At 39.5% G+C, this 14,758-nt stretch overlaps 1 protein-coding gene and 1 long non-coding RNA gene across 2 annotated transcripts in view; one reads left to right on the forward strand and one right to left on the reverse strand.

Moving 5' to 3' along the window:
* Positions 1–14,758, forward strand: part of LOC147106169 (IQ motif and SEC7 domain-containing protein 3-like) — a 246,485-nt gene that overhangs the window by 204,431 nt on the left and 27,296 nt on the right. The window contains exon 11 of the mRNA XM_086009022.1: positions 10,244–10,290. Coding sequence (XP_085865148.1) covers positions 10,244–10,290 — 47 coding nt within the window. The remainder of the gene's footprint in view (positions 1–10,243; positions 10,291–14,758) is intronic.
* The window catches only part of LOC147106170 (uncharacterized), a 49,296-nt gene continuing 39,171 nt past the window's right edge, over positions 4,634–14,758 (reverse strand). Inside the window, exon 3 of the long non-coding RNA XR_015081376.1 lies at positions 4,634–7,142. This is a non-coding gene — a long non-coding RNA (uncharacterized LOC147106170). The remainder of the gene's footprint in view (positions 7,143–14,758) is intronic.

Raw genomic sequence — 14,758 nt, forward strand, 5'->3', positions numbered from 1 at the left:
CAGAGTAATAACTCAGTCTGGCATGAAATTTTCCCATGTGTTAGAGTTAATGGAGAAAAAATTGTGGGAAGTGCATGCTCGAATTGCCAATACGCGTTCCCAGTGGTGAAGCTCCGTACTGGGAGCGTAAACTATGAAATTATTCCTTTAGTTTTATTTTGATAGACTTACCAGAGGGCATGTAATGTGAACTGGTGAAATGACGCACGCTGTGCTGTCATGTGAGACGGTTTGAAATCTGTGTTAAAGAAATACAGGTAATTAAAGGAACAAAACCAATACAGAAACAATGTCAGATGAAATTGAAACCACTTGTGTTTTATCTGTTGGATAGGACTGGGTCGTTCTACAGAAACGATGGCATTTGGAATTGCAAGATGTCTTGAAATGTATTTCATTTTACATAATCAAAACTTATTGTACAATATTAATTAACCTCTTAACTTTATCAATCCACAAAAATGAAAGCTTAATGTATTTTAATTATTTTTATACATTCACTCAAAGAATGCTTGTGCCGTCTTTTTGTCATTGGTGTTACTTATACCTTAAACAAAATTAAAGGCTTATCAGAATGCTATTTCTCAAGTCAATCTGCACATATACTGAAAGACAGAGTAGGTTGATAATAATTTAAAGAAAAAGTTTTGATTATTTATTTATTATAATCAGGTATGTGTAAAGTTACATTGTGTGACATTTTTTCATTTGCGCCATCATGTTTTTGCTATAATATCAACAATAACTGAAGGACAGTCATCAAAATTGAATGATACTATCCTTAAACTGCTAACTCATGAATAAAGCAACAATCAACAAACACAAAATTATTATAAAGTCAAAAATGACACCTTTGATATCATATCACTGAAAAAAAAATGCAGTAACACCAGTGACACAATACAACACCAATGACTTGACCCCAGACTATTTCAAACAACTCAATGAATTTATTACATTTCATCTAATTAATGTGCCATTTTTTTCAGTTAACTCATTTACAGCACAGAGAGATTCATATAATTTGAGTAATAACATAAAAAAACTTAGCCAAAGCACTTTAAGACCAAAGAGGAGCACATTAAAGAGAGCACATTAAGACCAAGACCAAGAATGATTGTGTCTGAACATTGTCATCAACATCATAGTCAACATCACCATTTTCATAGAAACTCATAAAACATGTAGCCTAGTTGTATCCTGATTGAGCCAGATATAAAACATACTCATTAGAACACAAGTAAACAAAGTAATCTGTCTTTACATCAACTTTAGGCTTCCAGCAACTGTTTTTTGACTTGTGGTCACACATCCAGCTGCCCCTTCAAATATGTCCAGATCTTCTGGTCAACCTGAACTGATCATTTGTTCACAGGAACTGGCTCTGGTATGAAACACATTATCTGGTCGTCCCCATACCAGTTTACGTCATCTCTTGGGCTTGGCCAGAAAAACCTGTTCACACCATTCCTGTGCATGCACTTGACTTTTATGTTGTGCTCTTCCACCTCCAGTATAATGCCAGGGTATGGCTGGTCATCATACCTCACAATACACCACTGCCCGCTATGGTGAGTCTCAATGACATCAGGTCGGTGTGGTTGTTGTGGAGCAGGGTGGTCACATTCTGTAGGCGGCACAGCTCCTACACGCCCTCTGCTGTGTGGCAGAAACAACTGATGTCTCTATATTTGAGGATGCCAGGTGTGATGCTCAAAACTTGATGCATTTTCATGGTCCCCTTTATTGCCACAAGAGGCACCTCCAGCATTTTCTGTGCCTTAGTCTCAACATCTTCCTCGCTTACATAGAACAGTTTCACCTGCGTTCCAGAGTCCTTTAACTCCTGGAAGAAAGAGAGTGCATCTGGGATATCCCTTCCCTGACGGACCAAGATGTCGGCTGACCTCTTTAATGCACCCCCCACCCCATCCGGAGCACCCTTCCCATGGCTTGCCTTGAAGAAGTACCAAGTGGTTTTGGGGAAGCTCTTCTGGTGAGGTTCTGAGCAAATCATGTAGAAATTGCCCTTCTGCTTGTATTGGGTGGCAGGGCCATCGCTGAAGAAATGAAGGTTCTGGACTTCAGGGCACTGATTTTTCACCATCTCCAGGATGGGGTCAAGATGAGCCCATATAGCCACTGGGTCGTGCCTTCTACTTGGGGAGATCGTACTAAAGGGCATGGGGGACTGGTCCTGCACATAGAGAACACCAGTGTGGAGGGTCACTTGTTGATGTGACCCCCCAAAGTGCACAGAATGGATTTCATTTGCATACTTGCAAGTGTAGTTTTCACTAAAATCTATGTGTATAAGGCAGTCCTTGGAGGTCAGGTTCTCTCTTAGATTTCTGTAAGCATTGTACTGTCAACGGATGTTGAAGATGTGTCTGTGGAACTTAAAGAGCCTATCTTGAAAATGGGTAGCAAGCTCATCCTCTGTTATTGGCACATCTTTCTTGACAGTGATTGTTCTTCTCTTCTCAGACTCTTCACCTGGTTTGGAATGGTCAATCTTCTCCAGACGCCACTGGGTTAAAGTTACCAGTGTATTTGATGTTGATTCGGTGAGGGGATATGTGGTGCGTTCACATTCTTGGCATTCACCATAGGCACATGACTTTGAGTTGTTGCAGACGGTGCTGTCAGCCATTTCATCCAGGTTTTTACACTGAGAGCCCAAGTTTGTACAGTGTATCTGCCATAAACTGAAGATTTTCATGAGTCTTGCACTGGCATGTTTCTCTGTCCCGCTCATTTGGTGTCACAACCCAAAAGGGTCTTTGCCTGCAGAAGGCATAAGAAATCTGTTCGCCATGCTCAGCAACAAATCTCTTGTGGAGGTTGAGCAGGGAGTCACAGAGTAACCTCCTCTGTTTCTTCACCTTCTGGAGAGTGATTGTGTTTTTCTTTCCTGTGCTCAGTCTGATGACATCATCTCTTAGGTAGAACTGTCTCACAGTCTTCCTCTTGTTTGTGGTGGTTTCTCGAGAGCTGATCTTTGGTTTTCTCCAAGCTTTGTATGAGAAGCCAATGCTCTTCTGGCACAGCAGCTGGAATTTGTATTTTCTGATCAGCTTTCCCGTCAGTATGTTTGCAAAAACCTGTTTGGATTTTGTTTCTTTGGCTGCATTGTACTTTCCCTTTAAATCTCCCACAAGAGCAAAGTGGAATTTCAGAGCTTTCTTGAATGGAGAGTGGACTGAGTAATCTTGGAGGATCTCTTTTGTCTTCGTTCCTGGGCTTTCGGAATTTGCAACTCTACCCCGCAAACAGAAATAACGTTTCTTGTACATGTTGCATTGTCGCTTGCTTTCCTCAAGCTTATCTTCCAACTTCTGAATTTTCCTCTGGCTCCTTTGCGCATCTCTCCTGCGCGCTCTCCTCCCTTGTCGTAGTTGTCTGTCAAATATATTGGTGTAATATGTCAGAATAGTAATCCAATCATGTCTTCAATTATATTAAAATCATTCAAATATCTAATTTAATCAATTTCTATGATCAATTTCTCATTTCCCTTCCTATGAAATGACTAGCACCAATGTCTTCAGTTCTACCTTGAGATGCTGGGTGAACTCTCTGGAGATGATGGGGGGGTCAAGACTGTCTCTCCTGCTCTCATATCTTGCCTGTGTCTTGCCTGGTTGACTCGCCATGCCTTGCGCTGACCTCTCTTTGCCCTTTCACTGAGATCATTTATTTTCTTTTTTTTGTTGCTATATCATTGGCATAACCCTGACGCCTTTTTTCTAAGTACTCTGCTCTACGTGTAGGGTCTGCATCCCTGCGCTGTCTGTAAAGCCTCTGCTTCTCAGCTGCACTCAATTTCGCCATACCTGACAAAAGGAACAATAACAATAACAATAGGAAGTTATGAAAATGAAACAATATGTGCTATTTTGCCCTAATAACTTTTGTTGAAGCTTTTATAAAAGCTCATTTACACAAAAATGTCACTGGTATTACTGATTGTCATTGGTGTTACCAGGAGGAGTAGTAACACCAATGACGGTAACACCAATGACAATTTGCAGGAAAAATGCTTTTTACAAAATGGAAGCCACAGTACCTCAGACCACATGTCTTCAATCATATTAAAATCATTCAAATATCTAATTTAATCAATTTCTATGATCAATTTCTCATTTCCCTTCCTATGAAATGACTAACACCAATGACATACTTAAAAGCCTCGCATAAAATTATCAAATAAATCATCAAATTTATCACAAATGAAGAGAGACAGCAGACTCACCATGTGCCTGTGTTGATCGCACTTCCTCCAATGACCTCTTGAACCAGGAAGTACTTCCAAAAGTCATTGCATTTTTTCAAAATAGTGTGTTTTGTGAAGCAGTAACACCAATGACATAACATGGGGTTACCGCTATTACTGTTATATTATTTATAATATTTATTTGGTATTTTAGTTTTTTTTAGGTTTCCATTCCATAAATGTGACATTTGTGTTTACTTAATGACATTTAAAGTAGGAGAAAAATATATTTTTAAACTCAGAATATGTCTCTAAACTTCCATACATGATCTGAGTGACAAGCAAATTGCTTGCACTTGGTATTTTATATAAATTATAAAAAACAAGACTTGCTCATTACATGACTCAAATATGTTTTATTATTAAAAGAACAGTGTATATTTATCAAAAATATATATTACATGTGATCATTAAGTTGATTTAAAGTATTTTGCTTGCTGCAAAGGTGAGAGACAGGAATGCCACCGTTTCTGTAGAATGACCCGACTAGGTTCTGTTCGGTGGCTTAGTGGTGGCATAAACTTCTTTCACACTTATACTGTAAATTGCCAGTTAATCCGAGGCCTCATCTGCTCTCTCAGGTAGATGTAAAAGAACCCACGGCACTATTTCAAAGAAGAGCAGGGGAGTTCACCCCAGTGTCCTGGGCAATATTTATCCCTCAACCAACACCTAAAATAAGTTATCTGGTCATTATCACGTTGCTGTTTGTGGGAGCTTGCTGTGTGCAAATTGGCTGCCGCATTTCCTACATTACAACAGTGACTACACTTCAAAATGTATTTAATTGGTGGTAAAGTGCTTCGGGGTGTCCTGAGGTCATGAAAGGCACTATATAAATGCAAATTCCTTCTTTTATCTTTTATATGGGTAAAAGAAAATTGGTAAAAATACACATAATGCTGCAGCATTTGGCTCTTGATGCCATTTACCTAAAGGCCAATCCTATTGCAATCAGTTCTATCATCCTTTGCTTATGTTTCATTAACTCAGTCTTATGACACAGCTTCTGTGCACCCTCTGGTAAGCAATTAACCAATTAAAATAGGCTTGATGTATAAAATAACAATTCAAATTAAATCGTGAAGTTTAGATGATATTCACAAACCATTTGTGCATTGTCCGAGGCGACTAATTGCATTGCAGTCTTGTAATTCTGTTTGTATTTTGCACATTCTGATAATTGTTTCCAGAGTTCCCCAGTGATTCTTTACTTCTGACATCATGTATCCAAAATAGTTTTTGCTCTGCATCATGATTTGTGTTTATTGCAAGCTGCCAGCTCTTCCTCCATATTCTGCTTATTGATTGAAACCATCAGTACTTGCTAGAAAAACACTTCAGGAAAATGCTTCCAAGATACTGAAGTTAATTTTAATTCTCCGTAAATGATTTTTAAAAGGAGCACTGATGGTGACATTCTTTCTTCGTAACATGAAGACATATGAAAATATGTTTGGCATTTAAAATCACAAATACCTTTACTTTACTGAAATTAACAACATTCCTGATGTTGATGAGTGCAGACGAAGGGAGCAAGACCTCGGTGATGTGAAAACAGCTATTATCATCTTTGGGGTTACCAGTAGCTAACAGGAGGAACCCACAAGTTGTGCCCACCTCAGATTGCTCATTCCAAGACATGATAAAATGCAGCAAGAGACCTACCAAAAGTCAACATGGCACCTAAGTAAAAAGTTCATTATAAGCATCAATGAAAAGTGGGAGACCTAAAGCAATGCGCACATGAACAGTTGGCATACTTGGCTAGTTCAGCATGAAGCACTGTTAGGTGCTCAGCCAGGGGTCAGAGTTCATTAAGCCTAATCATTAACATATGTTGCTGAAGTTATTTTATATGCTCACAAATTGTACTGTTTTCTGGAGAATTTCCTCATTATGAAGTGTAAGTATGAGAGCCACTTTAGTACAATGGTTTGGGCTCAGAATATTTAGATAGGCTGCTTATACTGTGTATGTAGATACCCAAAAACCCACATATCAGGATCTACCAAGCCCTAAGTTAATACAGGTATAGCACAGAATGACTTTTGCACAGACAGGAAGGACTCCTGAGCACTGGCTGTTTATTTCTGCCTTGTACCTGCTTGTTACCTGAGTATACATCTGAAGTCCAAGGAAAAGAGAGGAGCTGAAAGATCTTCCATCTTACTGCTACCTTGCTCTATCTTCTAACGGGCCATGAGGAATTCACTTTCCAACAGTAACTGAAAAATACTTGCTATCTCATAACATCTGTGTTCTCATCTCAGCTTCTTCAATCTTCATTTCTTTTTGTTTATATTTTCACATTGAAAATTGGTATCTGGTGGTCTTCCTATATTTTATTGAAAGTAATTTTTATCCTTCCCACACATTGCAGATTATTGTACTTTGCACAGTCCTTGGCTGAATGTGCCTCTTTCAAACGTTTGTTCACTTTTCATGATTTTTTTTAGTACAGTACGTGATACTGTTTAATTCTCCCTCCTTCAGGTTCTTAAGTGACAGATCCATCTTGGAAAGAGAATGGAAAGCCCATTTCCTTCTAGGTCCCATCCAGTGCTGAACTGTTGGTGGCTACCAGGAGCTGTACCGGGGGTGGGTGGGTGGTGGGGGTGATGAGCAGGGGGCAGGATAATGTGTCCTTTTAACTTCTGTTCCTTGCTGTGGGGGTGTGTCTACTCTGAGATGCATTTTAATGTCTCAAGTAAAATTGGCAACTCATTCTGTAAAGCATCTGAGGTTAGAAACTTTCATTCCACAAAGCCAAGGCAAAAATACACTGCAATCTTGCTACAAGTTGCTTGAGAGCACTTTGAGTTAATTCTGTAATGCAGGCCCCTGCTGTCAAGTATTGTGCATCCTGTGAACAACAGAAAAAAAATGAACATAAGAAAATAAGACGTAGGATCAGGAGTAGGTCATTTGGCCCCTCGAGCCTGCTCCGCCATTCAATAAGATCATGGCTGATCTGATCTTGGCCTCAACTCCACTTCCCTGCCCGCTCCCCATAACCCTTGACTCCCTTACCTTTCAAAAATCTGTCTCTCTCCACCTTAACTATATTCAATGACCCAGCCTCCACAGCTCTCTGGGGAAGAGAATTCCAAAGATTGCCGACCCTCTGAGAGAAGAAATTCCTCCTCATTTCCGATTTAAAAGGGTGCCCCCTTATTCTGAAATTATGCCCCCTAGTTCTAGATTCCCCCATGAGTTGAAACATCCTCTCTGCATCTACCCTGTCAAGCCACTTCAGAATCTTATGTTTCAATAAGATCCCCTCTCATTCTTCTAAACTCCAATGAGTATAGGCCCAACCTGCTCAACCTTTCTTCATAAGACAACCCCTTCATCTCCGGAATCAACCTCGTAAACCTTCTCTGAACTGCCTCCAATGCAAGTATATCCTTCCTTAAATAAGGAGACCAAAATTGTATGTAGTACTCCAGGTGTGGTCTCACCAACGCCCTGTACAGATGTAACAGGACTTCCCTACTTTTATACTCCATTCCCTTTGCAATAAAGGCCAACATTCCATTTGCCTTCCTAATTACCTGCATGCTAACTTTTTGTGACTCATGTACAAGGACCCCCAGATCCCTCTGTACCTCAGCATTTTATAATCTCTCTCCATTTAAATAATAATTTGCTTTTTTATTTTTCCTACCAAAGTGGATAACCTCGCATTTTCCCACATTAAACTCCATCTGCCAGATTTTTGACCACTCGCTTAGCCTATCTATATCCCTTTGGAGATTATTTGCGTCCTCTACACAATTTGCTTTCCCACCTATCTTTGTATTATCAGCAATTTTGACTATATTACACTCAGTCCCTTCATCCAAGTCATTAATATAGATTGTAAATAGTTGAGGCCCCAGCACTGATCCCTGTGGCACCCCACTAGTTACAGTTTGCCAACCTGAAAATGACCCATTTATCCCGACTCTCTGTTTTCTGTCAGTTAGCCAATCCTCTATCCATGCTAATATATTACCCCCAACCCCGTGAGCTCTTATCTTGTGTAGTAACCTTTTATGTGGCACCTTATCGAATACCTTATGGAAATCCAAATACACGACATCTACTGGTTCCCCTTTATCCACCCTGCTCATTACATCCTCAAAGAATTCCAGTAAATTTGTCAAACATGATTTCCCATTCATAAAACCATGCTCACTCTGCTTGACTATATTATGATTTTTCTAAATGTCCTGCTATCACTTCCTTAGTGATCGACAAATACTCCTGTACATATTTGTTTTATTAATAATGAGGCCATGATGGTCAAAGATAAAGAAATGCTAATAGTGTCATGAACAGAGTCATCCTATTTACACCTCTGACCCTCAGAGACCCAGGAATGAGTGCAGAGGCTATCATCCAATGCCAGTCATTATAATATCATATCATACAATCATGGTTAAAGAATACGAGCTATCCGGTGGTATACCTCTGCAAAAATGTCAGTAAATACTATCCAGTGGCAACTGTATTTTTCCAAAATTGCATGATAACATCAAATTACCAGACTTTCACTGTCATCCCATTATTAACTTCGCCTCTGAGTCAGAAGGTCATGGTTCAAACTCCATTCCAGAAATTTGAGCACATAATCCAGGCTGACATTTCAGTGCCACACTGAGGGAGGTACTGTATTTCAGATGAGCCCCATCTTCCCTCTCAGGTGGACCTACAAGATCACAAGGCATTATTTGAAGAAGAGTGGGGGGTTCGTCCAGTGTCCTGGCCAACAGTTACCTCTTACCCAGCATTCCTCGACAGATTATCTGACCATTTAACTATTTGCTGCTTGTGGGACCTTGCTGCATGTAAATTAGCTGCCACATTTCCCTACATTACAACAGTGACCACACTTCAAAAGTACTTCATTGGCACTGTATAAATGCAACTTCTTTCTTTTGTGACATGGCAATTGCTTACAGACTTTAATTTGTAACTTGCTCCATCACTCAGACACTGCACAACTAGTTTCTAAAGTAGAGCATTAAAGGAATAATGGGCAGGGAGGTCAATATGATTAAGCATGGATTTTTTTAGTTCTATCGCTAATGATAAACTATACCCATAAGGTCTATTTTTAGCTCTGCTCTTTCTCCAGTATTCTTTGACTTTTATATTAGGTATTCTGGTCATTTCCACTGCATCTTTATATCTAATCGCTCAGGCATATATTAGAACAATAGGGGTAGTCTCAGTTTTGCCAGCACTGCCTCTGTCAACAAACACTTCTGAACTGTGACTGGACATACCAGCACATGGTCTTGCCACTCAAGTCAGCATTGGAGCCTTTTTATCTCCAATGAAACCTTTTATAAATAGAAACCATTGCTTAACTTACAAAACCACAGCAGGAGTGTGGAATGGGTGTTTGTAACACTGAGTCACTTTCAAACTGTGTACATTTTCAGATTCCAATATTATTACAGCATTAAAAAAGCCCACCTTGAAATAGTATAAGGACTATTAATGTTGGTTTAGGAAAGGTTATTTTACTGAATTGCCCATACTCCTTAAATATTATGATGGGTGATGTCTATACACGTTTCTATCAATCATCCCTTGTTATCATATTTTACTCTTTACAATTGCTGCTTAGGGGTAGCCTGGGAGAAGACCTCTCTGATGAGATGCCATGAAGTGCTACACCAGTAACATCATGAATAGGAATACTGGGCTGTGGACAATGTTCTCATTCATGATGTCACTGAAATTGAACCATAAAATACCTAAACAAAGTGGGGAATGAGAGCTACAAGTAAGTTTCATGACCTATCCCCCAAAAGCACTAAAGAATCATGAGGCAGCTCAATGGAACGCAACTCCTTTAATATTTAGTTGTACAGAGTGACAAAGACTGGAATACCACAGCTCAGCCAGAATTCAGCACTACGGACAGCTACATCCCAACTCACCTCAAAAAATGTATTCTTTGTTTTAAAGGCAAAAAAGAGTCTGGAGAAAACAAGACCACAAACAACGCTGTGGAGGTAAGACGCTCCTGCTTTGGAATAGGTCTGTGTTTTTGCTTCATAGTTGCCTACAGTTTAATATAAAATACACAGAGCTGACATTGCCCTTTAACTCCTTCATTGACACATACCTGGATTTAGGTCTGTACAATTTGAAATCCTGAGATCATTAAAGCAAGTGTCATCATCACACACAGAATTTGCATTGATGTTGGCATCCTTTGTTCATTTCTGTCTTTCTATTGATATTATTGAACAATGAGTGCTGATCTTCAATGGGAGAGATGGTCTGACAGAAAAGAACGGAGTCTCACGCTCTGAGGGAGTTTGCTGTTTCTTGTTCTCAGCTTCTTTCTTTTCTCCCCACTGCTTTCAAATTCAATACCTCCATGACGCTCTGTTTCACTCCTAACTTGTTTCTTTTCTAAGTGACTACCCTTCTCATCAAAAATTGCCAAATAGTGCAAACCTCTGTCTCTAATCTCTGCCTCAGTTTCTTCTTCTTCCCAACACTTTGCCCTCAATCCTCCAGGTGGTGTCTCCCCTTTCTCTCCAAGCTACTATCACTCCTCTCGAAGTTTGTTTATCTCCTCTCCAACATGCATTTCCTCAGCTGTCTTATTTCTGCTGCGATACTTTTATTATCTCTCCTCGTTTCCTTACCTCCCCAACCTGTTATGCCTCTCTTTAATTTGTATTATTTCTCAAAGCTGATATATTTCCTTCCGAGCTTGTTTGTCTCCTCCACAATATTATTCTCTCTTTCTATTGACTTGCTGCTTTGTTTCTAATACTCTACCTTTCACAGCTTTTGTGCCTCTTCTCCAATGTCCCACCCTTCTACCTCTTCCAGGTTGATTCTATTTTCCAGTGCACTTTATCTTCCCCAGTTTAATTCTCTTGTTATTACAGTCTCTCTCAGCTTATTGCTATACTTCTCAAGACTCTTCATCTCTCCTAGTTTGTTTATCTCTTACTCAGCGTTTTCCTGGCTCATTCCTAGAATATGTTATTTCCTCCCCAGGGCATTGGTACATGTCTCAGATTCTTTCTCCGTGCTTCAATACTCTTCTTTGAAATGTACGTCTCTCCTCCACAACACTCACTTTTCTTCCAATGCTCTCTTCCCTCTCAATACTTTGCTTTCTCTCCTCCTGAGCCATTTGCACTTATACACCTTGTTATTTTCCCAAGTAACAATGCCGTACTCTCTATTATCATGTTCTTCTCATTTCCAAAGGTCTCTGTCTGTGCTATAGCTTGTTTTATTTCCCTTCTAATGCCTAATTACCTTTCCTCCTCTTCTGTCCTCTCCTCCCCTCTTGAACATTGCTTATCTCCCTCAGTTTAATTGTCTCTTCCCCATTACCCTCCGAATATCTCTCAGGTTGTTTTATTCCTTGCCAGCATCTTTGATTTGTTCTTCACTTTCTCCCCAATTTATTTCGCTCATCCTCAAAACTGTGAGTGTCTGTTTGTTTTTCCTCTCTCAGCTTGTTCTTGCTCTCTCCTGTGTTCAACATTTCCCATCAGTTTGGTTTCTTCTCCCTAATGCTGTTTATCTTTTATAACTTGTTTCTTCCCTCCTCAAAGTTATCAATTTCTCCTTCAGCTTGTTTCTCTCCTTGAGAGCTTGCATCTAAGATCTCCTCTCATTTTTCTCCACCACAAATATTTTTCCATGCCAGCTTGTGCGTGTTCTTCCCTGAATTATCATCTCTCTGAGCATGTTTCTGTCTTTACAATATTTGTCATCACTCCCAGTGTGTTATATCTGCAATAACATTGCCCAATCCTTTTCCCAACTTATTTTATTCTTCTCAAATATCTTGTTCTTTTATCCACATCATTATTTCAAATTAAGCAAGAGAGGAGAATATAAATTTAAATTAGTTATTAAAATTAAATTAGAAATAAAATGGATATTGGGGAATAATTTATTTATTCAAAGAGTGAACAGTGTTTGGAATAATCAGCCAAGCAGAATAGTAGAGACAAAAAGCAACAAAAACAGCCAAATTGCAGTTGAATTCTAAGATTAGGCATTATTACACTTGGGGGGGGGGGGGGGGGGCCTTCATTGGCTCAAATTGCCTTTTCTTGTCCTTGCTTTTCTGATATTTTAAATGTTCTCCATCTTCCCTAGCCTTATTCTTTTATGTACAATATTCCTCCATTTCTGCTTCATCTCATTTCGCCATCTGTCCTAGTGTTTCAGGTTCTGTCTTTCAGCTTCTTTCTCTCCTTCTCTCGGTACTATTGACCATCTTATTTAACTCCCTCTCAATGCTCTCCAATCAGAGACTGATTTTCTTTCTCTTCTCATTAATAATTTTCATGTATCTTCCACCTTTCATCTTTCTTCTACAACTTACTCTTATATATTTTCCATCTAGTTTGTCTTCTCCCCAGTGCGCTCCTGTCTCACGTTATTTTTCTTTTCCTTGTCTATAATTTTCACATATCTGTCAACGATTTTCTCTCCTTTACAACTTGTTTCTATATCTTTCCCAGCTTCTTACTGTGCGCTCACATTTAGCTATCTTATTTTCATGTTGTTTCTGTATCTCAACATTGTCTCTCCTTCAGCTTATTTTTTTCCTAATCTTCCAGCTTGTATCTTTCTACCACAATGCTTTCCTATCTCTCCCCTCTTAGTTTGACTGTCTCCTTTCCACCATTTGGTCACTCCCCTTGTAGCTTTTCTTTTCATCACTGTAATATCTTTCTACTTGCTTATTTCTCTCAGTTTTGATGTTTTCCTATCTCTCTCTGTAAGCTTTCTCCTTGTTAATTTATCTGGCAGCTTATTTGTGTTTTCCCCAATGTTCTCCGGTCATTTGTATTGATCAATAAACTCCGATTGCTCGCGACTTATCTTTCCTTTACCCAATGCTCTCAGCCATGCTCTCATCTTGTTCTTCTCTTCTCAAAGTTATAGTTGTTTGTCACACTGCCAGTTTCTAGAACCCCAATAGTCTCTTTCTTTGTCCTAGTTTCTTTCTCACTACCCCAACACTTGCCAGCCTCATTCTAAGATGTTTTTATCTCTCTTGCCTACTTTCTCTACTCCCCAACACTCTCCTATTTTCTCCTAGTGTGATTATTTTTTATCCTGAATGTAGGACATTATCTCTTTAAATATTTATAGTTCCCCCCCAATTTGGAAGTAGTGCTTTTTGTTATATTTGCCTACATTTTTAAACTGGATCTGATGATTAGAGAGATACAAGAAATTATGTCTGAGAAAGCAATGTAAAAATACTATTTAATCAATTGGTTATTTTGTTAAGCTGCAATGTCCTGCTGAATTTTATGCTGAGTCACTTATTAGGCATTTTCTCATCTAATGGCTTACAACCTTTATGAATATAGAGTGAGTGTGTTTGTTTGGGGGAAGGTAGGTCACATGTATGCCTGTGAATAGCTGTACAAGTGCTTGAAAGAAACATCTATAATGGCCCAGAAATTCCGTTCACAGCCCTCCTGCGGGCGGAGGGCTGCGATCCTGAAAAATCTGTGCCTGGACTGGAGGGCTGCCGGGAGGCGCAGAATTCCGTTGCTGTGCCTCCACAAACTGCCAGTGTGCAGGGCCCGCGTATCCCGGGGCACAGCTAGTTCGCAGCATCCTTGGGATCACGTGGACCATGGGGAGCCAATCAGAGCAGGGAATCTCCATTCATAGATTTGACAGGAAGACCTGTCAAATCTATGAATAGAGATCAGCCCCAAAACATAAGTAAAACTTCAAATACATTTTTTTTTAAAACATCACATTGTTAAAATGACTATAAATTACATAAATTAACTATTTTAAACAAAAATTTAAATTTTTGAAAAAAATAATTAAAGTTTTTAACGGGGCTAAAAATAAACTTACCTTTCTTTAAAGTATTTTTAAATGATAAATCAGTGGAAAAAAAAATTCTCTTTTACTTTCTTCACCTCTTACATTGTTAAAAGCAGGCCTTGCGCCTGCTTTTCCAGGCGCAGCTGTTTCCGACTTACCTGGACTGAAGCAACTGTTGAAAAACGGAAGTTTCAGCCGTACGCGCTGCCTATCCGGTGCAGGTGTTTGACCTGTGAAGCCCTTTCTTTGAAGAACGGAAGTTCCAGTTTTCAGCGCATGCGCAGTGCATGCGTGAAACCGGCACTTCCGTTGGCCCTACGGGTGAGTACACAGCACGTACACACCCGTAGGGAACGGAATTTATGGGCCAATATTCACTTGTCTTGATATGGATCGTATCAATACTTCTTCTTTTACACAATCTTGATCCTGTTCATATCAGATTAGTAAAGCTAAAGCCTGCCCTCACTGTTAGAATTGAAGAACCAGGAGCAGGAGTAGGCCATAGGCCCCTCGAGCCTGCTCCGCCATTTAATAAGATCATGGCTGATCTACTATCTCAACTCCACTTTCCAGCACTATCCCCAAATCCCTCAATTCCCTTTGTGTCGAAAAATCTATCGATCTCAGTCTTGA

The sequence above is a fragment of the Somniosus microcephalus genome, chromosome 16, assembly GCF_052327205.1.
Source record: "Somniosus microcephalus isolate GS21.2 chromosome 16, FLI_Smic_1.0, whole genome shotgun sequence".
NCBI lineage: Eukaryota > Metazoa > Chordata > Chondrichthyes > Squaliformes > Somniosidae > Somniosus > Somniosus microcephalus.